This window comes from Ailuropoda melanoleuca, chromosome 11 (genome assembly GCF_002007445.2).
Source record: "Ailuropoda melanoleuca isolate Jingjing chromosome 11, ASM200744v2, whole genome shotgun sequence".
Classification (NCBI taxonomy): Eukaryota; Metazoa; Chordata; class Mammalia; order Carnivora; family Ursidae; genus Ailuropoda; species Ailuropoda melanoleuca.
Window position 1 is genome coordinate 76,773,247 of NC_048228.1, and position 25,955 is coordinate 76,799,201.

At 40.2% G+C, this 25,955-nt stretch overlaps 1 protein-coding gene across 9 annotated transcripts in view; it reads right to left on the reverse strand.

Moving 5' to 3' along the window:
- Positions 1 to 5,478: 5,478 nt before the first annotated feature.
- LIMCH1 (LIM and calponin homology domains 1) overlaps positions 5,479 to 25,955 on the reverse strand; it is a 98,015-nt gene continuing 77,538 nt past the window's right edge. For 5 of the 9 annotated variants that reach the window (XM_034671889.1, XM_034671888.1, XM_034671887.1 and 2 more), the window contains 9 exons: positions 24,318 to 24,410; positions 23,347 to 23,451; positions 22,104 to 22,231; positions 20,120 to 20,241; positions 19,719 to 19,842; positions 17,333 to 17,410; positions 15,601 to 15,709; positions 13,400 to 13,502; positions 5,481 to 8,418 (listed from right to left, as the gene is read on the reverse strand). In XM_034671889.1, coding sequence (XP_034527780.1) covers positions 8,393 to 8,418; positions 13,400 to 13,502; positions 15,601 to 15,709; positions 17,333 to 17,410; positions 19,719 to 19,842; positions 20,120 to 20,241; positions 22,104 to 22,231; positions 23,347 to 23,451; positions 24,318 to 24,410 — 888 coding nt within the window. In that variant the 3' untranslated portion in view covers positions 5,481 to 8,392. Of the gene's footprint in view, positions 8,419 to 13,399; positions 13,503 to 15,600; positions 15,710 to 17,332; positions 17,411 to 19,718; positions 19,843 to 20,119; positions 20,242 to 22,103; positions 22,232 to 23,346; positions 23,452 to 24,317; positions 24,411 to 25,955 lie in introns of all 9 variants that reach the window. The other 4 variants (XM_034671892.1, XM_034671890.1, XM_034671891.1 and 1 more) reach the window with 2 other exon arrangements.

Consider the following 25,955-nt stretch of genomic DNA (forward strand, 5'->3'; position numbering starts at 1 on the left):
GTGAGGGTCGTCCTTGAACATGTCTCATGGAAGACATTTGGGAGAGTGTTTTGAGTTTCTCTAGAGTTTAGGCGAAGGCAGTCACGCTTTGGAAGTGAAATTGCTACATTAAGGGGATGAGCTTCATCGGTTTCGCTAAGTTAATGCAGAATTGTTTACCAATAATTAAAAAAAATCTATTTCACACCCCGTCTACAGTCTGGCAACCACCATTTTGTTCTCTGTATTTAAGAGTGGGGTGTTTTTGTGTTTGTCTCTTTTTTCTTTTTTTTGTTCATTTGTTTTGTTTCTTAAATTCCATATAGGAGTGAAATCATATAGGTTTTTGTCTTCGTCTGGCTGATTTGCTTCACATTAGGTCCATCCATGTTGCTGCAAATGACAAGTTGTCATTCTTTTATATGGCTGGGTAATAGCCCTCTGTGTGTGTGTGTGTGTGTGTGTGTGTGTGTGTATGTGTGTGTGTATAAAGCACATCTTCTTTATCCATTTATCTATCAATGGATGCTTGGGTTGCTTCTATATCTTGGCTATTATAAATAATACTGCAATAAACATAGGGGTCAATGTATTTTTTTCGAATTAGTGTTTTGGGTTGTTTTGTTTTTATTTTGTTGTTGTTTTGTTTTTGGATAAACATCCAGTAGTGGGGTTACTACTAGTAATTAGTTGTAGTGGTAGTTCTATTTTTAATATTTTTTGAGGAATTTCCATACTCTTTTCCACAGTGGCTGCACCAATTTGCATTCCCACCAACAGTGCATGAGGGTTTCCTTTTTTCCACATCCTCACCAACACTTGTTTCTCAGTGTTTTTTATTTTCACCATCCCCACAGGTGTGAGCTGATATCTCACTGTGGTTTGGATTTGCATTTCCCTCATGATGAGTGACGGTGAGCATCTTTTCATGGGTCTTTTGGCATCTGCACGTCTTCTTTGGGAAAATGCTTACTCAGGTTCTCCAGCCATTTTTAAATCAGATTAGTTGTTTTTTTGGTGTTGAGTTGTGTAAGTTCTTTATATATTTTGTATACCAACCTCTTACCAATATATTTTTATCAGCAGTGTTTGAGTTCCCATTGCTTCATATCTTTGCTTGGTGTCATCAAAGCTTTAAATTTTTATCAATTCGGTGGGCATAAAATGACATCTCATAATGGTTTTAATTGCATTTTCTTCTTAATGAAATTGAATAATTTTTGCTTTTTTTTTGCTGTTCATATTTTCTATGATATCACTCTTCATGTTTTTTGTCCCTTTTTTTTTATTGACCTGTTCGTATTTTTCTTATTGATTGAAGTTCCTTATACAGTTTGGATACTAATTCTTTGTTGGTTGTACCTGTGAGGAAACTTCTCTTGGTTCGTAATCTTTAAAAACTTTCTTTTTGTGATATGGTAGTTTTTAGTTTTTAATATAATTGAATGACTTTCTATTTTGGGGGTGTAGGGAGAGTCTTATCTTATCTTACTGTTGTTTTAATTTACATTTCTTGGATCACCAGTACAGTTGAACATTTTTTTTCATGTTTACTAGCCATTTATATTTCTTTTCTGTCCAGCTTTTTTATGTCCTTTTGCCCATTTTCTTTTTTTTTTTTTAAAGATTTTATTTATTTATTCGACAGAGATAGAGACAGCCAGCGAGAGAGAGAACACAAGCAGGCGGAGTGGGAGAGGAAGAAGCAGGCTCACAGCGGAGGAGCCTGATGTGGGGCTCGATCCCATAACGCTGGGATCACGCCCTGAGCCGAAGGCAGACGCTTAACTGCTGTGCCACCCAGGCGCCCCCTTTTGCCCATTTTCTATTGATTTGCAAAGGACTTCATATGTTGAGGATCTTAACCTTTTGGCTTATTTGATGGGAATATTTCGCCCAGTCTTTCATCACTTTTAACTTTTGCCTAAAATTCCTTTTATTATGTATTCAAACATACTAACCTATCATTCTTTCTTTTCCTGTTGGTTTTTTTTTTCTTTCACTTAACACTTAAATTCACCTGGAATTAATTTTATTGTGAAGAGGTGACATTAACTAACTGTTCCTCCTTTATCCACTGATTCGTGATACCATTATTATTATGCACTAAAATTTTTATGTTTATTTGGGTCTATTTCTGGGCCATACACTTTGCTCTGCTAATATAAATAGTTTATTAATTCTTGCCCACAATACGTACTTGCTTATTGTTATCTTTATAGTAAATTTTACTGTTTGGTAAGGCAAATTGATTCTTCCTTCTTTTCAAACTTTCTTGGATCATCTCAGAATAGGTATTCTGCATTTAGCTAATCAAACACTCCACTTGTTTCCCAGAGTGTTATATAAACAACGTGTAGCTTCTCAGTCTTCAAAGTATTAGAAGACATGAAATATTATCATCAGAACTTTTCCTGGATTCAGGAGGAACTGCCGAATGCTCCAGGATCAGAGCTCAGGATAGTAATTAACGCTGGCCCATAGCGAGTGGGAGCATAGTGCTTGATAAAATGTTCATGGGGCTTCCTAGAATTATCCTTCAGTCACTTTCCAGACACAGTATTTTCTAAACCAATGGGGCCCACTGAAATAATTCTCTGGCTCCTTGGTGGACAATAAAGAAAACAGGTTTTCATGGATAATGTCATTATTCCTGTTGGAAAAATGAAATGCCTTGATTTAATGTTGTCAGTGAACCTGTTAGCAGTGAAATGATATTGTGACATAGGAATCACTGTGCTGTGTCCTCAGGGTTATCTCCCCATTGGAGTGGTTAGAAAGAGGCCCTTCCTTTGTTCAGGTCATTGCTGTTGAGTTTGAGAAAGTGGAGGTCCCATTGTAAGACAAAGGTGGGGCTGGACAAATGTGTTATCAGGCAGGCTACTTTTTCCCAGCTCTGGAGACCAGATCTGGGGTGGCTAGAGAGGCTTTGGGAGTGTCGTGTGTCAGGGCCAACGTCACTGGGGCTCTGGCCAGGAGTGTGGTTGGCTGAAGAGATTCTAGCATCCATTCCAGCAAACATGAAGATGCCCAAAGTCATGTCACAAGGGCCAGCTCTCTTCTCTCAGAGAAAGAAATCAAACCCAAGGGGGTAAAAATGGAATTCTAAGTCCACTTGAGAATTTTATAAGCATACATTTACTATAAAAAGAATGTTCTGCTCTCCCTTTGAGTGTAGATTAAATTCTGCCAAATTCCAGCTGTGCTCAGAGAGTCCTCCTAGTTGGTCTCGTGTGAGGTCCCTGACACAAGAGCCAGGTGCAGTTGACTAGGAGGTTAACCTAATCACCCCTGATTGGAGACAGTTGGTGAAATACACAATTATGTAAAATCTTAAACTCCTTCAGAGTAAGTCACTTATCCGTCTTATACCTCCATTTCTCATCTATAGAATAGGGAGGTATATATATACATGCCTCAAATATTTTTTTAAAAAAGATTTTGTCAGAGAGAGAGCCTGAGAGAATACAAGCAGGGGGTGCCGTCGGCAGAGGGAGAAGCAGACTCCCTGCTGAGCAGGGTGCCTGATGCAGGACTCGATCCCAGAACCCTGGGATCATGACCTGAGCCGAAGGCAGATGCTTAGCCAATTGAGCCACCCAGGTGTCCCCCAAAATGCTTTTTGATAAATGAAACAATGCGGCACAACTACGTTTGATGAAACGATGGTCAAAAAGTTTAGGAAAAGTTCTACTTTGTTACGTGTGCACATTTTCCTGTCCTTTTGAGTCACTCAGAAGAAAAGAGGAAACTATTAAGGGGAAGGGCATGGTTCGGCAAAACACTGAACACGGGTGCTTCTAAAATAGTAATCTTTGGTAACAATACACAGATAATGTTGCCCGAAAGTGTTATGAATCGTAGCAATACAACCGGCTGATTGGTGGCTCTTGGAGCTTCTTTCTCAGGATGACCCGAGACACTCCGAAAGTGAGTATTTTCCTTAGCCATTGCTTGATATGTTTGTCAAAGGAAATGCTGCTTAGGGGAGCTAGTGAGCAGCAGCTGATAGAAAAGCCGAGAGAAGATTTAACTGTAGGTTGCAAACAGGTGGCCTGAGAACAAACTTGGACTTGCCCATGTGTTTTGTGGAGTCTCACAAGTTGGGTTGGCACACGTTGGGAAATGTTTTGAATTGTCAACATTTAAGAGGCTGGAGATTTCATATGAAAACAATTGCTTGGAGTCAGGTAGCCGCTTCTCTCTTTAGACAGAAGTGTTCATCCGCCGTTTTGCTATAGTCTACACCACTCTATTACCCACTTTTGGTTCCTACTTACAGTGTTTAACCGGTCCCTCCAGTCACTGGAGTTTGTAATCCCTGACTTAGATAAGGCCAAAGATTGGGGAGGGATCCTTTGTGATCTAAATTAGGACCCTTAAGAAGACGTCCTTAGGTCCTGAAGAAAGTTGGTGGAAAGAAAGCTAGTTCAGCTATCTGAGGTAGAATGTTACTCTTTCGGTAAAGACGTTCTCTAGAGAGCACATGCTGTGATTACAATCTTCTCTTTGTTCTGAAATGCACTGTAGTTGAACGGACTCTCATATAAGTAAGGATGGATATATGCCACCCCTCTGATAGCTACTCAAACTCTCTTAAGTAGGGAAAGAAGTCACTTATCTATGGAAACTGTAGCAACTACCAGCTGCCTACCACACTTGGCAAAAAGAATCAGGGGGCGCCTGGGTGGCTCAGTTGGTTGAGCGTCTGCCTTCAGCTCGAGTCATGATCCCAGGGTGCTGGGATCGAGCCCCACATTGGGCTCCCTGTTCAGTGGGGAGTCTGCTTCTCCCTCTGCCTCTGCTGCTCTCCCTGCTTGTGCTCCCTCTGTCAAATAAATAAATAAAATCTTACATATAGAAAAAAGAATCAGAATACAAATTGTGGTGGCAATCAGAACACCGCATCTTAGAGCGATGGGAGCTTTCACAGAATTTGCCTGCTATTACCACCATCACTTACAAATCTGGGACAAAGGGCCAGGCAAGGAATATGTGTATTTTGGAAAGTTCACAGCATCAGCAGGAAGCCTCTGTGTTGTAGCATATTTCCTGGTTCAACAATGGGGAAAAAAGCCCTCAGTGAAATGACTATACATATACAGTGAGAGGGAACATTGGAGAAGCACTAAGGACAGTGGCAGAATCTAGTGACTTCAAGGGCTTGGCTTGGTTCTCTCTGGCCAGTGCTGGAAATGCACCAGCATTTGGGTGTTTCAGACAATTTCCATTGGCATTTGCAGGGTCTCTCCTGGTGATCGTGTATCTCATTTCAAGGAGTTTGAATCCTTCAGTGGAAGGCAATTCCTCAGTGACTCCTACAACCAGCTGCTAAGTTTGATTTGCCTTAAATAGTTGACTTCAAAAATGCATTAAGATGCGTATGCAAATACGCTTCATTGCCATCATCTGATTACGTAACCCCGAAAGCTACAAGAGAGCTTGATTCTCTCCTCCCCAAGTAAGCAAGCTGACCCCTCCACCCTGCCCCCCCAATTAATGGAATACAGAGTTGATTTGAGTATTTTATTTATAAATGTACATTTACTATAAAAGCTGTTGCATTTTAGACCAACTTGTAATTTTTTTTTTTTTTTACTATTTCTCAGAGGCATTTTAGAATAAATATTTTAAATGAAGGTTAGTATAACTGATATAGAACATTGGCCCACCCAGAACAGTAACATCTTTTGGACGGACTCACATATGAGGTGGATCATTTCAGTTTGTTAAGTCTTACACTGTGTATAGATAACTATAATACGTATTGCATTAATAACACTACATAGAAAGAATGAGGAAATGGCATGAAAGTTTGCTAGTGAAAAACAAAGAGTTACCCATTTTTTCTTAAGAAAGAGAAAGGACTAGCTTTTGGAGTACGAGGGGGGAAAAATCAGGTATATTTCCTCAGGAACAATAAATCACTCACTTGCCTCATCTGTTTTTTAAACAAACGCATTTCCATCGTAGCTCCACAGAGCAGAGCATTTTTTTTCCCTGGGATCTCAAAGATTATTTGAAAAGAAATAGATCATACTCATTATGCTGCCTTGGAAAAAACAAGATCTAGGCGGCCCGAGCTGCCATGTAACAGACTCCAAATGAAATATAAATCAAATATAAATAGAAACAGTTGGCAATTAGAATTTAGAAAATGTTGGAGATTATTCTGTGCTGGTGACTATTGTTCATTATGGGAAAGCACATTTCGCAGTTGGAGAATGGGGCTTTATTTTTCTTGACTCGATTCAGGCTTCAATACATGTACAATGAGTCTCACTAAGAAATATGTATAAATGGGTTTGTGAAACCAGAAGAGAATGTGCAATATTCATATAATCCTTCCATAACAGATGGAGTTCCACACGTAAAAAGTATTCTAGAAAAATCGGTTATGAATCATCATATTGTACATGTTTTGTGCATTATTTGTGGGAAAGTACTCTGCTAATATCATGCAAAGTGTAAACATCCACATTATCAAAATATTTAATAAAACATGCAGGTGGTTAATCAAAATATTGAACTTAATCTGTACACTTTCAAAACTTTTTACTTTTTTAATTTTTTTCTATTTTTCTTTCTTTCTTTTTTTTTTTTTTGATTTTTTTTTTTTCCTGTAAAACAGCAAACACTCCATGAGAAGTCTTGGTGACTTGGAAGTGACTTCGTCTCTCTTCAACGTACTGCATCCATAATTCATCACTGACTATGTGCAACAGCTTCGCATTTTCTAAGGCACAATTTTTTAATGAAGTGATGTGTAAATTTCAATCTAACAACAGCTCATCCAAATGACAAAATGGTCAAAATACCTCCAGTGGCTGAGGAAATTTCTGCACTTACATGGAACCCGCATGCAGAGAACAGTCTAGCATGTAAATAAATAATTGCTAGCCATACTCAATAAGACACGGAAAAAAATTATTGCTTACATAAACAGAAAAACATCTACTTGATCTCCTTTTGTGACTACATTAACCTATTAGGAGTATATCCATAGTCTACATTCACGAAATGTCATCTTCACTTATTTGCCATCATTTTAAGGCAGAATAAATAGTTCCCCTTTCCCCAGTCTTCAAGAAAACAGCCTGGAGATCTAAAACGTGGTATTTTTTAGTAACTTGAGTCCTTTCTTGGCCAGCGGAAACTCATCACACAGGACAGACAATAAACCAGCTCTCCACCAGAGCTCCTCTCTCAACTTCTCCATGAGCAAGGTCCAGAAGTGTCGACCGTGCAGAGAGTTGGTGACACAGGAGAATGGGAGACAGCAGGTGTCCACTGCAGTGGCCGGGCGCGTGTGAGCTGGAGGTTCTTGCTGATCGCACATCAGTGGCTCATCACGACCTACGTCATTGGATTCTAGGAGAAGGGTCTTAATGCTTTACTTTAGGCACCTGTGCTTCGGGCCCTCAAGGAGAACTTGCAGGCGAGGGTGAGCCCTGGTCACACCTCATGATGGACTGATCTTGATGAAAGCTTCCATAGGCCTCGTACAGAGTCTCTTATCCAATCTACAGCCTGACGAGAAGCAAGCCACAAAGCCCTCACGGCTATCACTGACCCACTGCTCTTCTGGAGATTAAACTTCCTCCCAGATTTTGGTAATAACTTTGGAGACGATGACTGAAATATTTCCCTACAGTTTCTTCCTACCCTTGGGCAACGTCCCCCAGTGTAAGTCTAGCTGATACTGCAAGGCTTCGCTTTATTTGATGGACCAGCCTCTATGAATGACAGAACTTCCAAAGCACACAAAATCTAATCCTAACGGTGTAATAATTTATCGGTATGACTTCTACCTCCAAAGGTAAGTAACAAATGTCTTGGGATTACAGTATATATTTACAGACTAGCGTCTCTGCGTTAAAAACAAGTCATAGCTCAGAGCTTGATGATGTGATTTTTAGTTTCTGAAATGCAGGAATCGTAGGCTTCTGTCTTAGAAGACCACATATCTCAAATTGGCATGTCTTGCACTATCTGCAGCTCAATTCTGTAAACATGAAGTGTTTAATTCCTAGAAATACTAAAACAAAACAGGTTTATTGCATCATTCATTTCATGGACTCGCAGAGAAGGGAATAACACATTTGGAACCGTAAGCCTGTTGGCCACGCTGAGACCTTTTTGTGAACTACAGGATCACGACACTTCCGTATTCTTTTGTATGTACTGTGCAAATGCAAATGCAAAACCAAACCAAACAAAAATCAAAACCGAAACGAAAACCGGGAAGAACACCAATGCTATGCTACAGAAGAACAGACAGCATCTTTTAGAACAGCCTTTCTGAAATTAGATAAATGCCAAGAAGCCCCTGCACTTGGGATTTGGTTAAACGGTCGCCAGGGGACACCCTCAAGAAAGAAATGGTGAGTGATCTGGAAGCTTGACAACCACGTCACAATGTTGTGGGCTGGCCAGCACCTGTGACAAAGAACACGGGGTAACATTTGGTTAAAGGACTCTACACCTCTTGCCTCAGAGCATTTACACATCAGTAATGACCTGTGCCCAAATCTCTTCTCTCTTAGAGGGGGAATTTGTCCCCCTCTGCTGCTCAAAGTGTGGCCCAGGGAAGAGCAGTATGGGCATCACCTGGAGCTTGTTATAAGTGCACCCCTGAGTCCCATCCCAGAACGTAACAAGGAGCCCTGGGGATCCATCTGCCTCGTCAAGTTTGGTTGAAATCCTCTGGATTTTACCCTTAAACCAAATGATCTTCGTTAAATTTTCTACCTTGTCTTCTGGGGGTGAATAAGCAAGAAAACAATCTGTCTTCTCTGGTTTTGGTCTCTCTAAGAATAAATACATTGCAACGGGAGGAATGTGACATATGATTTACATATGAACTCATACGAAAAGGATGCTAGCTTTAGTAAATAAAAATACAGAACATTCAATAAAATCTGAGTTTCAGGTAAACAACAACAACAATTTTTTTTAGTATAAGTATATCCCATGGGATATTTGAGATATACTTGTGCTAAATCCTGACCATGCAATATTTGGGGCATACACATATTAAAAAAAAGATTATTGCTTATCTGAAATTCAAATTTAATAGGGCAGAAACATTTTAATGTGGCATCTTGTATTTTATCTGGCAACTCCATCTAGAAGGATGGTTTTGGTTCCATATTTCCTGCTGAAACCTTCACAAAGTTTCTCCTTCACTGGAGGCACTAGAGTTGTAATGAGGCAATCGCAACGCTGGAAAAGACCCTGGGGATTTTGCGTTAAATGCACTTCCCCAGAATGGATGATGGAACAGACACAGAGACCCAGTCACCCAACACCCAAGCACAAATGGCACGAGTTGGCCACGTGAGGGCTCCGTTTGTGGCAGGTGATTTGCTTTGTACTTCCATTCCCATTTACATATGAACTTAAAAACTGTTTACATTGCTTTTAGGAATTGCATTTTAATATGCTGTTATGCTATTTCTCCCCTCCAAGAGAAAAATTTCATTTAAATGTGACTAGTTACTTGAAGAAAATAGGATTACATATTCAGGCTTTATTATTCCACACAATGAAATTATTTTGTTTCACTTAGAATGCCTATGATGTAAACCATCCCTCCCATCTACCCATCCCCCCTCTTCTCAATTCAGATCAAAATCAAATAAAGAGAGAAAAATGATTTTTTAGCCATTTTTTTCCATTCTGACTTTTTAAAAAATTGCATCTGGGATATACTCAACCAATTCAAGTGTATTTGTACTTCTCGAGCCAACTGTTATCCCCTCCACTGATTCATTCTTAAGCTATATATTTTTTTCTTCTGACACCAAGAAAGAAATAAGCACTATTCTCAGAAATACTGGTCATTGTCCCTGTCATGTGTTAAGTAAAGTTTAGCCCAACATAATGTTAACATTTATCTGAAAAAATAAACATGAAAGAAGAATTAGGAAAAATTGGAAAAAACAATCGGAAAGAAAGTGGTTATTATTACTCAATATTAAAACTTATTAAGAAGCTATAATGATAAAAACTATTCAATACTAGAGAATAAATAGGTTAATAAGACATAACAAAACATCCAGAAATAGATTCAAATACGGGAACTTAGTTTATGAGAAAGCTGGCATTTCAAATTAATGAGAAAAAAAGGGATACTTAAGTTATATTTGCACAATTGCTAATTGGCCAAAAAAAAAAAAAAAAAAGAAGGCTGGACATCTATCTCATTTCTTATCCCAAAATATATTTCTGAAGATCACATAGTTACATTTGAAAAAGAAAATAAAGAATAATTCTAGGAGAAATCTCAGCTAAATCCTTGGAGTAGTGAAGTTTTTCTAAGCAGTACAAAAAACCCAGAATCCAAAAAGGAAAAAAAAAAAAAGGTATGTTTAATTATCTTACATGAAAATCTTTTCTACGAAAAAAAGTTCACAAAGTAGAAAGACCAAGGACAATTGCAATAAAGCAGCAAATAGAAAATAAAGGGAAAATGTCTTTAATTTACAAAGAACTCCTACAAATTAAGTATTGATAGAATCATGGGCAAAGGATAGAGAAGATAAATTTTTTATAGCAAAAAAGAAATAGAAATGTTCATTAAACATATGAAAAGATGTTCAGACTCACTTAAAGACATACAGATCAAAGCAATGAGATTTTCCCTTCCCCATGCAACACAGTGGAAATTTAAAAAGTCTGATGCTATCCAGAACTGACACAGGCATGGAGAGAGAAAGAGGCTCTCTTATGCACTTTGCAGGGAGAGTGCACTTTTCTAGAAGATAATTAGACAAGTTGTCTGAAAATTTTAAAAGCACATGACTGTTAACTCAGCAGTCCCACTGCTCAGAATCTGCCCTACAGAGATGCTTTCAACTGTTCACGAAGACACCGGTACGTGGATGTTCACTGGGGCCTTTACAAAAACATATTAAAACACTGGAAACAACCAAAGTGCCCATGCACAGAGAATTAGTTTGAAATTATGGTAAGTCCACACAATGGGATTGTATTCAGGTATTAAAAAGGCATTCAAAAGAATGAGGAGAAAGAATATGTTATATGAGAAAATTGCCAAAAAAAGAAAAAATTACTATAATATATCATTAAGTTAAACACAAGAGCAACAAAAAGTACAGAACACTGACTATGTGATTACCTTCGTGAAATAAAAAATAGCAAATAGGTAGGTAGATGCATCACACACACACATATGTGCGTGTGTGCGTGTGTGTACAGATATGAACATACATTCTGCCCTTCTAAGAAATAACTAGAAAGTGATTACAGTGGTTAATTTTGGAGACTTTCACTTTTAATTTGGTATCTTTCTAAACAACCCAATTTTCTAACCTTACACAATTTATAATGTTTTTTACTTATTCCTTTGAATGTCTACAGAAGTCATCTAGGCAGAGAAGTGATAAGCCTTCTTGCTTTCTTCTTAGTATCAAAAAAAAAATCCTTGTAAAATATTTTATATAAAATAAAAATAAACAAAAAATCATTTTAGTCTATCTCCAAATCACTTTCTTATTTTTTATCTTATGAGACTATTAAAATTTATAACCTCTTATAGATGATTATAAATCCATGGTTCTTGTCTTTAGATTTGGAATTAAAAGCAGTTAAAGCCCTTTTTATTTGTATACACAAGAGAAAAACTGCTGGCCTAGATCCAAAAAGCTAGTTTCCAAAAGAAATGACAATGAATCACCCACTCTTTCAATTAAAATAAAAATCTGGATGAAAACAGGTCACTGTCACCCAGAGGTGGGTTCACGTTTGTTCTCTGCTTATATCCTTCAAGCACTTTAAATTATGAAAGAAATTCAGATTTCCAGTACTTTTCACATCTGGCTCAACAGTCCTTCAACCTAACAGCGCCCTCTTCTGGTTCCATGATTTACATTCATGTGGTTTCACTGAGGTTGAGAAAAAGTGCAATTTGTACAAGATGATAGTTAAAATCACTTTGGAATCTGTGAGAAAAGGGCTTAGTTTCCCGTTGTAATGCATAAAAATAAACAAATGGAAATCCAGTTTAAATAAATATATTTAATTACTATATATTATAGACGTATATATACTTACAGAGTATATATGGTATACTATTTTTTGTTGCTCATTTTAGCTTTTTTTAACTATTTATACCATATTTTATATGTATAATACATAGCATAAAATTGATATCAGTATTTTATGCTATATAAATATTATGCTATAAAAATATTATATTATATAAAATTAATATCAATATAATATATAATAATATGAAGTCTAAATAGTTCAGTTTTGAGGGCAGCAGCTCAAAGTTGGAACTGTTTTGACTTTAAGTCAAATGTCTGTCGTAGATCAAAATCCCCTGGGTTTGATCTAATTCTTATTTCCCATTATTTTATTAAAAGAGGCATGTACTTCTCTGAATTGACTAAACCTATAGCAATAAAACAACTTAATTTCAATTTCACTCTTTAGTCTTGCAGAGTTAGAGACCCATGCAAGAAAGACTAAAGATGCTCCACTTACTTTGAGAAATAAAAAATTCCTGAATTTCAAACCCCATTTCTTCACTTCCATTGTTTTTAAAGGAAGAATTTCTGACTGATGAATTTGCTATAAGTCCCCTGCTGTCTAGGCTGCCCACCAGAAAGACTGTACTTAGGACGTAGGGAGGATTCAGAGGTGAGCCACTGGCTATTTGCAGATCTTCCAAACAGCAGCTGGGCAACAGCGCCCCCTAGTGCCCTCAAAACCAACACGAACCTTCAATGGTAAGAGACCCAGCTGAAGATCAGAGGGCTTCAGGGCAGCGCATTGTTAAGTTTTGTTTATGTACTTTTGGAGGAGTGTGGGGCAGGGATTCCCAGAGAAGTAGAACCCCTCATCTTGGCTCTGAAGGAACTTTCAGGTTAGTTGGGAACAAAAGCAGACCGTGTCACTAAACTCCTGACTGTAGGGCATGTGGACATTGAGGAGATGGTGCTTGCTCTGATGAACCCTGGAGAGCCATTCTTCACACTGAGACCATCCCAGGGGGCGCTGGTCTTCTAAAGAAATGCCTCCACAAACGGACAGTGTTTCACAGACCTTCTATCCTCCTTCTCGCTCACCAAATCTCTATGGTGAGCTCAAGCAATGTGTCAAACTTGGTCTACAGTTTTTACCTCCCTGGTGTATTAATGGATAAAAAGAATTTTTCTGGATAAAAAGAATTTCGCCACACAGCAACAGTAACTTCCAGTAAGAAACAAGTGGTAAATAGGGGTTATTTCATTATCGTTTCTTTTACCTAAATGCTAATAAATCTTACCCTTAGAGTAGGCGTGTCAATCATTGAAGAGGAATAGCTGAATTTCTAAATTGGGTCCTGGAAAAGGCATGTGATCACACTCACTCATCTCAGGATATCTTGTCCCTGCCCCCCGGTACTTACTTCTGGATCGCATGTAGCAATCATTACAGTTTAGAAGACCATTTCGAATCCTAACATCCGTCCCACTCACTGCATCTCCAAGCTGTCCTTTACAAATTCCACACTGTAGGGCAGAAAGAACAGAAGTTATAAGGGGCACAAGGAATCACTTCTTTATAATGCTTAGTTACGGTTCACACAAATACACAAAGATCACTTCTACAACCTCCACATTTGTTGAGCATCTACTATGTGTTAGATGTTGTACCGAGAGTGGACTCACAGCAACTTTTAGCATTTTATCCCAATTCCTTGCATTTTACAAAGAAGGACACTGGTTCAGAGGCTCAATGACTTGTCCAGGGTTGTAAAGCTAGTAGATGGTGTCGGATTGATCCCAAATCAAGATGGAACATCTCAATCAAGACAGAACTACCATTTCGAACAGATGACATCCTCGTGGCTTTAAATAAACACATGGCCAATGGATTATCATTTGAAACTTGCACGTGAATAATCTTTAAATGCGTTCCAGAATTGTTGGCGAGTTTGACCAGATCAGAATTACTAGGAAATAGCTATTCTAACCTACATTTCCACACAGAAACCACTGACACCCAGAGTAACAAATCCACCAGGAACAGAACACGTCTCAGCAAAGTCAGCCTGAGTGCAGGAGGAGGCTGTGCGACTCCCCCCACTGGCTGTAGCAGAGAAGGTGGCCACGGGGGTTGGTTGGGAGGCCAGCCTTTTGGGGGTGGGGGTTAGGACCCAGCTCAGGAGAAGAGGGCCAGCCCCAGATTCATGCTCTGGGGTCACCAGGGGGTAGAGGAAGGCTTCATCCAAATTGTGTTATAAGCTCCATTGACTAACAGGCTAGGGGATGAATCTAAGAGGCGATGTGCCTTAAAGTGTCAGATCAGCTCTAGGAAGTGAATCACTAGAGAGAATAAAGGCCCTGACAGCTAAGAAGGTAAGTCTCCTCTCCCTTGAGAAACTGCAAAGACTCTTTGCCATCTGGATTATTTCAAGTTCAGGGCAAGTCTCTGAGAACAAACTATAGTGTTGGAACACGTTATCTTGGCATTGCCAGGAGAGTTTAAAAGGTATATTCTTTGAGCCTCAAAACACTCTTAGACACTTTAGGCTATGCATTGTCTAGCTTCATTCTACAATGAGAATATTGATAAACTGAGTCTAATTAAGTATCCCTATTGTGTTTTGCCCATAAGCTTTGCTTTCCAGTAACTACTGATATTATTAAATTAGTAATTTTGGAACTTCACGTACTTTCTCGTAGCTTATACGTAAAGTGGGAGTTATTTTAAACCCATGCAAGTTTACTTGATAGCTGAAGAAGCTACTGACCAAGAAACAGAACAAAATTCGAGAGCAGAAAAGAAAGCACGTTAGCTTAATGAAGAGAAAGAAATGACTCTCATTCAGAGTTTGAGGGCTTAGCTTCAACATTAGATATTAACTTGAATTATGTCCATGAGTAAAAAAAAAAGAAATGCCGACATAGTCCAACTTATAAATTTTATATAAGTGAGCTAGAAGTGGTTAGCTCCCCTCCTTATTAGCAGGAGATGTGGGACTAGGACCTAGGCCTCCTCTTTTCCAGTTTATTGGTCAATTCATTCATCGAAAACTACTGACACCATCTGTGCTAGGTTCAAAGGAAACCCGATGAGCTGGACAGATCTGGCCACGCCCTTATGGAGGCGACAGACTATTCTAGAAGATGATAATTAAACAATGAAACAAGCGAGCGATAAGGACCACGAAAGGCTCTCTAAGGACTGTAACACAGGCAACTGACTTAGTCTGGGGGCAAGGCAGCTTTTAAGAGGGAGCGATACTCAATCCATGATTACGTACATATTCATTCAGAGACCCACAATTTTGCAACTAGCTACTAACCACTTAATTGACAGAAAATCTTCCATTCAGTCAAAGACAAAAACCTTTGATGTGAAATCACAGAGTGTCAGGAGCAGCAAAGACGCTATATTCCAGACACACTGCACAAATCCCAGAGGGACGTGTGAGCGGAGAGTTGCATCTTGAAGGACGGGCTCTGTGAACACTTCTGTACAACCTAGAGGGGCTGGCCTCACAAGCAAGGCCGTCAGGATTTTCAGGAGGGAATTTCTCAGCACAGACCATGGCTAGAAGATGCTAGAAGACATCACTCAGAGAGGAGAGCGGCGCGTACGTACCCTAAAGCACTGGATGTGGAAGTAGAGATGGAGGGTCTCGATGATCATGGCAGCTCCTTTGCCCAGAGGGAGCCCACAGGACGAGCATAGCTTCTTCCCACTAATAGACCTAGGTTTCAAAATATACGTGGTAATAACATGTTCGTTTAGAATAGTTGGTCAAATGCACTAACATGTAGCCTCATGCAAAAAAAAAAAAAAACACCAAAAAACCAACCATGGATTTTTAAAGTGTTTATATCATGAACGCAATGGCAATTATTGAACTGATAATGGTGGGAATTAAGCATCAGATACAAGTTGCAAGCAAACCCCTAGACTAAATATGATAGGCCTCCACTGTGGCATGAAATTTGGGGTGTGTGTATGTGTTTCAGTTATCTGTTATTCTCTTCAACCACAGAGAGTGATTAAATGCCGTGAAATAATTCAATGTACTTATCATATGTTTTAAGTCCTAAAAGATAATCTAATTCAGCTTTACTAAGGTTTCAGTTTTTTGCTTTAAGATTTTCTATAACTGGTTCATTGGTCCACTAGGGCATTTCTTTTTACTTATTAAGAAAAAATTGTTGTTGTTGTTGTTGTTGAAAAATAGAGGCAACTGTGATACAACTCATTAGGTACCAGGCAGACATGGGACCCACTCCCTGCTCTGTCACCAAGTTCTATGATTGGGTGTAAAGAACGCACTTTGCGCTTTCCTTTCACTTTTAAAATGAGAGGATTGGATTAGCTGGTCTCTACCTACCACCTCTTCCAGGGCAAACACTCCAGAGCTCCATAATCTTGCCGTCTCCCTGAGTTGTAAGCGCCTGGAGGGCATGGGCTGCGTCTCCCCCATCTCTGTACCCCTGCAGGCCCTACTACAGGGCCCACTACCAGAATAGAACCGGAGCCCGAAGACGGACACCGGGTGAGAACACTAGACGGTCTCCTCTAAGGCAGCTTTCCCACAACTGAGATCAGATCACAATGACGCCTACTGTCTGGAAAGCTCTTGGAAATACGCAACAAGTTTTAAAATATGCAATATCATTCAAAAGCCAACAGAGTAAGAGGAACTGAAGAAACAGAAAGGAAGACAAGAGAAAAGAGGAAGAGTTGCTCCAAGCAAACTCTATTTATTAGGATTTCCCTCTTATCTGGTAGTAAAATGAAATTTCTAAATCAAAGAAAACCTCTGAGTTCTCACTCCTTTTGCCCCTCCAGTGAATGGGAACTCAGGCAGCTTTTAAGAATATCATGGGGCCCAATTAAGGTCCAGAAGCAATCATGACAGACCTTGAGTGGGTGAAAGGGAAGGATGAAGTTTCGTTGCTAGCCCCCGCCTGGTTCCCTGTAGGAGCCATCAGCAGACCCTGCCCAGAAGGCCCAGGCGAACTTGGAGGGAAAGACGCCGGCTAAGGAGCCCAGCAATTGTCTGGTGGATTTTATTATTAGATTCTGGGTTCTGCACAATGTAATTAAAGCCCCATGGCCACAGCCGTGCCAACATCATACACTTGGCTTTTTCTATCACGGGCTAAGAAAATCTGCAGGCGGATGGGGGATGTGTTCTTTCCTCCTGCCTCTCTGTGTGTGTGTGTGTGTGTGTGTGTGTGTGTGTGAAGAGAGGTAGATGAATAAATCTCTCCAAATCAGCTGGCAGGCACTACTTTGGTTGAAGTCATGCTCAGCAGGTGCTAGGTGAAGCCAAGCAGCCGCAGAAAGGCTTTCTAGCCTCTTGTACCTGTTTGGTGATTGGCCGGGAGGGGTGGGAGAACAGGGGGACAAGTGCCCAGCCTGGAAATTCTCTCGAGGGCTTTTCCTGTAACACGGTAAAGGAGCCAAAGATTAAGAGAAATAAAGAGAAGCCCATCCCACAAGAAGAGACATTTTGGATTAAAACAAAATAAGACAAAAAAAACCACTCCCTTGACAACCAAATAAAAAACAACAGAATGTCCTAGTGGTAATTTTTTATGAAGGACAAAAAAATAGTCATTGCATCTAGCAAAGACTGTACATGCATTATCTGCATAATATCAAAACTAGGCTGGCATGGTTGGACAGGAAAGACAAAATATCTTTCTAATCTTTATTTTTTTTGCCAGGTACTTTGCTAGTTAACATTGCATGCTGGGTTAGATATAAAAATCATGAACTGGGTGGGAGAGGAGAGAAGAGTAGGGATATAGGAAAGCTCTTAAAGGAGCCCAGAGCTAAAGGGCAGAGCTTAATGGAGGTATTTTTTTCAGCGAGGTGGCTTCTACCCCTACCAATAAGTTCATCATGGGTATATGTGATTAGGGGTGATGTTCAAAACATTTAATAACTGCTAGGTCATGACATAGGTCATGACATCCACATAGCAGAATGGTCCCCAGCCAGAAGCTACCACAACGGTTTGACAGGTGCTCTTGGTGTCACATGAGCTTTGCCTGCGATTAAGCCCTGCTCTGTGGTGGCACATGAGCCTTCTCTGGGCTCTTGCTTTTAAGGGTTCATTTCATTTGTGAAAAAAGGGACAGAACACAGAAAAGAAGGAGGAAAAGAGAAATGCCAACACAGAAGTGAACAGAGCAACAGTCCATCTGTCTTTGAACTGCTTTCAGAAAAACTCCCTGAGCCCCTGCCCACTCAAACCTCCCTCCTCAGGCAGAGCTTGTCTCCTCTGGAGTATCAGATTTTCATGTAATACCCTAAAGTATAAGTACATTGCCTTAAAAAAGGTTGAAAACCTGAGCAGTAATCAAGAGCAATAATGATTACTTCTATGTGATTTTACCTTCTATTGATTTTGAGTGTCATCAGGACAGACAGTAATAAAATAGGATACATGTAAGAGAAAAGGGGAAATGGTTCAAACACTACATTGAGAAAAAAATTGTAGCATGATAAACAAGGTAAAAAGATGAACTTATAAAACAAATCATCATCACCATCACCATCAACATCACCATCATCATAACCATCATCACCACCGTCACCACCATCATCACCATCGTCACCATCACCATCATCGTCACCATCATTGCCACCATCACCATCATCACCATCATCAACACCACCACCACCATCAACACCACCACCACCATCATCACCACCATCAGCACCACTGCCACCAACACCACCATCACTATCAACACCACCATCCCCACCATCATCATCACCATCATTTGGCATTATTAGCACCACCACTGACATTTATGGCATCTATCATTTGCCAGGCACAAAACCCTATGAGGTACGTAGTAATATTATTCCCATTTTACACATGAGGAAACTGAGGAAGAGAAAGATTCAGTAACTTGCTCAAAGTCCTATGTAGGCAAGTGGCAGAGTCAAAGTTTAAATCCAGGTCATCTGGCTTTAGGTAGAATGATTGGTTAATGCATCATGAATGTTATATATTTTAAAAACTGATTACAGGAATCTCTGGCCCAAATATGATCTTATCATGGAACTATTGGTTCATTTGGACTTCTTCCACCACTTAACCAGTCAAGTACTTTGGATAAGTTATTTAATTTCCCTGAGCCTCAATGTCCTCATCCTTAAAATGGAAACAGTAACCCAGTAAAGTTACTGGAAGAGTTCAGTAAATTAATGTATATAAAAAAGGGGAGAGATATATAAACCCTTCAACACAGTGCCTATTATATATTGAAATGCTTCAAAAATGATGGGAACCATTCTTCTTGTAAAATAATACGGTTTTTACAAAATGAGAATATAGCCTGGGGTAGTTATTTAATGGGAGAGCATGTAAATAAGAGAAAACATTTTTTTCCTTGAAAGAACATTTGTCAACAGACTCTGAGACAATTTAACTTACTTAAATAAATCACTTATACAACACGCCTGCAAATTCTTCCCAATGTTTAGATTTGTAGGTTAAAAACATTACTTTGCTCTTACAAACTGATAAAAATCAGAGAGCATCTTTACTTGCCAGGAAGACTGTCTCAAACATCCATAAATACTTATTATCTGATCACTCAGAGTCAATGGAGAGAAGCACAAAAGACTGCTGACATCTTGCCATCTCACACTCTTTCTTCCCATTCTTAGTCAATAAATTAAAAAAAAAAAAACCCAAAAGAATTCCACATGCAGCTTATTTGGCTACTCACTTCCGTCTTTCACTCGGAGACTCGATCTGATGGTTCATGCTTTTATCCAAAGGGAGGGTTTTTGGCTTCACATCTTCTAAAATGTGCATTGATGGGTTTGATACCTGCTGATTCTGGGATGCATCTGAGGCCAAGGATAGAATAAAGAACATAAATTCAGTGTGCAGTAACATCACCCTAGTGCTTTGTATGTCATCTTTCTTGAAAGCACTAATGCCCACTGCAGTCTCACCACGAGTTCATATAGACTGTGGGCCCACAGTGGTGGGAGTCTATTCACTGTGCTGTTCAGCATAAGCTACAAGAGAAGCTCGCAGCCAGTAGAGCTTACACCTGTCTGAACCATGTGTGTTAGGGGTCTTATAATAATTTAATTATTGGGTTTAAACACCCATTCTTACCCTGAGCTAGCTGTGAGTTCATCCCACAGTGTGGGGCCCCAGTTTCTGTATCCAGCTGATGGTCTTGATGGACTCCTTTTGATACAGGATTCTTAGAATGAGCTGAGGCCCCTTGAGTTAGGCTGTTGAGATAAACAAGTATATTTCAGAACAGAGAGGAAAGCGACTGAACTAAACTTATCCCATCCCTTAGGGCATGGAAATACCCAGTTACAATATGCAGAAAAAAATGGGACTAACTACATGTTTATTTATTCTTTTCATTTTAAACCAGATTCAAAGAACTGGAAAGTCCTGCACATTTTCATTATCCATCAATTTAATAAGCTTGAGAGAAAACATCAGTTCTGACATCTTCCCCACCTCCCTGTCCATAAAGCTTTTTGTTCGGATAATTTCAAGTGATACCAGAGAGAAGTGGAATCTCCCAGATTTTCACAAGAGAGGACTTATTGCAGAAATCACTTGGGCCACCCAGGATTTTGGCAGCCCATGTGAATTCACTGGCCCTGCAGTAGCTTCTGGGTGCAAAGGAAGGAGATGGAGGAGGTTTAAAAAAGTTTTTTGGGGAAACAAAGTTTCTGGAGATAACAGGGACTGTCTGGACAAGCAGTGAAAATTCACGTATAATATGCCTAGCAGCATCATTCAAATATTCCTGACTAGTGGCTTTCATTTCATGAAACTGGAAAGTTCCTTTTAATAGTGTTAACTGAAAACAGATGTGCTATTCCCAAGGCTCTGCAGTCTCTGGACACGGGCCCGAAGCTCCTATGTCCACAATTTACCCGGTCTTTAGCTGATGGATGCGGGAGAATTCTCAGAGCAGATCCCCGTAGAGGGGCTCAGCTCCCAGCCAAACTTACTTACTTACTTTCTTTTTTCTTGTCTTTTTTTTTTTTTTTTTTAAAGATCCCATTCATTTATTTGAGAGCGAGAAAGAGCATAAGCAGGGGGAGCAGCAGGCAGAGGGCGAGGGAGAAGCAGACTCCGTGCTGAGCAGGGAGCCCAATGTGGGGCTCGATCCCAGGACCCCGGGATCATGACCTAAGCTGAAGGCAGATGCTTAACCTACTGAGCCACCCAGGCGCCCCCCCTCCAGCCAAACTTTCAAATTGGACAGTTTTTGAAAATAACACTTAGCTTTCATGTCCTTGGGTCTCTCTGAGGATGCAGTGTGTGTATACACATGTGTGTATCTCTGTACACGTGTGTATGTGCATGTGTGTGCACATGATTGCACACTTGCCAAGATCTCTCTATTATCTCAGGGCCCCAGAAGCAAACATGTCTCATAAAGAACTTGCTGGTGGCAGGGTACTGCCAGCTTCCTGGGATTCTGTGGGTCCCTTCTAGGTTAGGCTCAGGGTGGCATCAATCAACCCACTACACCCGAGAGCTACATCCAGATTCTGCTCCAGTTTGAGCTAGCTCTGAATGATCCAGGCGTTCCTGGGTACCCTGTTTGGATCTCCCATGGAACATGCTGGAACCCATGGGGTGGGGTGAATACCCACAGCCAATTTGTTAGTTATCCTTTATAATATTGTCACCCGGAATACATGCAGCTTCTCACCTCTCAGAGAACACTGATGGTAAAGTCCAGGTCCACAGTCAGCCCACAGTGGGGAGGACCCCAGGACCTGATTTCAACCTCTATCCCTCCAGACACATTAGCCACTTCAGGTGAACGATAGTTAGATTTGGGGCTTTGAAGTGACAATGTGCTCCTTGGATGATTTATACTATCTCCCCTTACTTAAAAAAGATTTCACCTATTTAAAAATAAGGCGATTTATATTCAATAGCATAAAGACTGACTTCAGAGATATTACAATGTGTTTAAGCAATATGCAATGTATTACTGGAATGATAATTTCAAAGCTGAATATGATTTGCATTAGAAATAGGTACCCTTTCTGGGGAGTGAACAGGCAGAGTCTGGCTTTGCACGTTCAGAAGGACAGCCTTATACAGTTCATACCTGCCCATTTCCTCTAGTGGATGATTTTCCCTAGGCTTAAGCATTAAATCGTTGTTGTCCCCCTGGAGTGGTTTCTTCTGTCTTGTTTCCTGTTCTTCCTCTCGACAGTTTTCCAGGTCCATCTTATTCTAATTGAGAAAACAAGGATCATATTGAATATTATTTATTTATTGAGAGAGAGAGGGACCTCATGTGGGTTCACGCATGTGTGTGTGTGTGGGGGGGGTGAGGCAGAGGGAGAGGGAGAGAGAGAATCTCAAGCAGACTCCCTGCTGAGGGCAGAGCCCAGCTTGGGGCTTGACATCCCATGACCCATGAGATCATGACTTAAGCTGAAACCAAGAGTCAGAAGCTTAACTGACTAAGCCACCTAGGCTCCCCTGAATATAATTTTTAAACACACTGGACAACACTCATCTCTGGCCATGGGATATTTGAAACATTTTTTTAAATCACATTGCCTACAATTTAAAGAACAGTTGTCCAAAGTAACTGAATAGCAACTGGTTTCCATTGATTTGAAATAAATGTGTAATCTGGATCTTTCTTGAAAGTTATCATGAAACAGAATTGGTCAGAAAACCCACCTTTCAAAACAAAACAAAGTCATAGGACTGGTCAGTTAAGAGAAACGGTGCTTGTGGCCCATCAGTTTTTTTTTTTTTTTAATGCAGATTACAGACTATTCAAGTCTTGGTATGACTTTTGATCACTATCTCCACAACCTTATTTGGGGGATAGGGAGGTAGACCACCCTTTCTGTGCTCTCTCCAGCCCTTGAAGACACACATAAATTTCATGTGGGATTTTAAGAGTGGGTTAGAAGCAACTTTCATGGAGGTTGGTGGGGAGTATATTGCTGGCTACCATCCAGTGCAAAGGAACATATGGTGTGGAGGAGAGGAATACATGTCTGTTGAATGAGTGAATGATGGGCAATCAGAAGAACATTCCAGCAAATGGCTCCACTTATCAGGATCTCTCCAGCCAGTGCAGAGAGACTTTGGTTGCCAGCCTGTAGGAGCAGATCTGGTCCCAGAAATGATTTCATTCCCCCCTCCCCCCCAGAAATGACAGAGTCTGACCATGGTAGTGACAGCACCACGGCATACAATGGCCACGTGGTAGCTGATGTGATTCTAGGGAAATAGTCCTGGATTTAAACTGGGGCAAAACTTGGCCTTGTTGTTTCGTACTTCTATTTAGGTTTATTTCACAAGTTGCTTTTAATCTATGGTCTCACCACCTTCCCACTGCTTTCAGTCACAGAGGGGGATGTAGACAGCTGGTCTGCAGAACTTGAAGAAAGAGTAAATGGAACCACGGTGTCTTCAATTATTTTGCGCTCCTAAAGGGAAGGACAGTCATTAGTGAAAGGGACAAAAGAAAATAAAATCACATTTGTCAAGAGAAAAATTTCATCAAGGAACTTGAAAAACCCCCATCAGATTATGTGCAAACAAGCAGGGCATCAAATAAATTATTTTCTAAAAGCATGTAAATCAGACAACACTTTCTATGGGCAATGATTTAGAAATTAGCATTTAATTTGGAAAAACAAAGTCTTTGCAAATTACTTAGTCTGATTCAAGAAGCCTAATTAGAAATGCTTCTAAGGATCAGATGAGGCACAAAAATTATTGAAGATAAATTCACAACAAAATTAATCATAAACACATTTTAGATAATATACATTAAATGTAGCTCCCTTCTAATTCTCTAATGTGGTCTGATCTGTTCATCTAAAAAAAAATGAGACAAACAAAACCAAATTCCCCTCCCTCCAAATCTCTTTAGTACCATATAGTGAATGTAGTTGATAAGGATTCACTTAGCCTCATTATCAAAATTATCACAGAATCAATTCACTACTACCAAATATGCTTTCCTCAAGCAAACACACAAATAAGTAGATACTTTTGTGTCATCTCTCTAAGGCAAATCAAGAATCTGACTCTGGCTAGAGAAGAGATAAAATTATATTGTCTCCCTTGACCCATGACTCAACATGCCGTTACTACAAACTAAATTCAGGGGAACTGTGGTATTTTAGAGCCTGCAGGGTATGGCTCTTTGAAGAAGTTAACAGGCTCTGATGTGAGTAAGGAGAATGAGGCATGGCCACGTGCACACATCTACCACAGACCAAAAAAGCGCTGATAAACTTTGAGGAATCAAAACTACAAGTCAAATCCCTTCTTGGGAATTCCCTACCTCCTCATAGTATCTGCGTTCCTCCTCTTCCACCTCCTTCTGGGCCTTTTCCCACTCTTCTTTCAGCTTGTTCTGTTCCTTCTGGTATCTCTCCTGTCACAGAATTTCCACAGATAATTCCTGAATTGACCACTGCATACGCCACTGGGATGCGCCCCCCCCCCAAACCACCACGTACAATATATTGCAAGGCTATCTCCGTGGTGCAACATTCTGAGTTTAATCCATTCATGCCACAAAGGGGGAATGGTATTTTGTGGCACTCCAACATGTTAGGAACATAACAATCCTACCAGAGAACACTCTTTCTGTTGATGGTGTGCTACAGATTTGTTCTTCAGATAGATGAGTAGACATTTGCTTATGCAAAGAGAAAAGACAGACGGAAAGATTCTAAGATCTTCCTTAACCTGGCTTTTGTCCTGGGACGGTAGGCTACACCGATGGTTTATTTCTGCTGGGCCCTTCAGAAATGAGTTTTGCCATTTCACTAATAGAAATATGTGGCTACTGAGAGACTTTGATAAGAGACAAAACAAAAAACAAACAAACGAAACCTTGTAGGTTTACAAGACAGACAGTGCAGAAAGGTCCAGAGTAGACAAGATGATAATTAGCTAAGTAGCTGGATTACTCTTTGCTTGTAGCCATTCTACCAAAACTGAATCTTCCTAGGTTTCAGTAACTTCTGAATTAAGCATAGCTCTTAAACAGCCCGTTGGAAGGCTTCCATATCAGAACTGCCAGCACTACTTTCAGAAACGGTACAGCACTAGTCACCACTTCGGGGGAAAAAATACAATACTCTGAATAAGGATGGCTTTAAAAACGTGACTAGAGTCCTTTGCACAGCTGAGTAGAAGAAATGAATAAACAGAGAGTAAGATTCATGCTTAAAATGAGAGCTGACACATCTGGTTGCGTGGGGAATGGCGCCCCTGACGTGACAGAGACGGAGGCATCGCTGAGGTGGGCCACACACAGTCCGATGGTTTCGCCTAATTACTGCCAATCTTCTCTCTGAGGCTAAAACAAGTCTTTTTTCCTCTTGGGGAAGGCACTGAGCTTTCCTCCAGGTATTACCTGTTACGTCATTATCTTGGGTGCAAAAGGGCTTTATTGGGATTGTCTGGAGCCCGATGTTCTTATTAATGCTCTAGAAAAACCATCGCTGGTCCACTCATGGCGGGCTTTTAACTCTAGGTAAAAATTTTGTTATTAAAACCTAATCTTATAAAGTTTCTGAGAGGGACTTCAGGGGTCTTTCAGAATAGAAGAAGTGGACTCTACAACTTAAAAGCCAAGAAACAAGCAAAGCTTAGGTTTATTGGTTGTAGGAGCTCACATGGCATGTTCCCGTCCCCAGGAGGATGAACTGAGGTGATGCAGGGAGTGAAAGATGCTGTGCGTCTGTACCCCCTTCACCCCTCAGTACACGTGTGCATACCAACACACGTGTGTGTACACACCAGCATACATACATGCATACCCGACACACACACCTGTACACACCAACACACTCGCACAAACACCTTGCCCCAACGCCCACAACCCTCCAGTGCCACACCAGGTAACAGTTTGGTAGGACAAATATGATCCATCTGTCTGCATTGGTACCCGCGGTCACCTTGCAGAGTG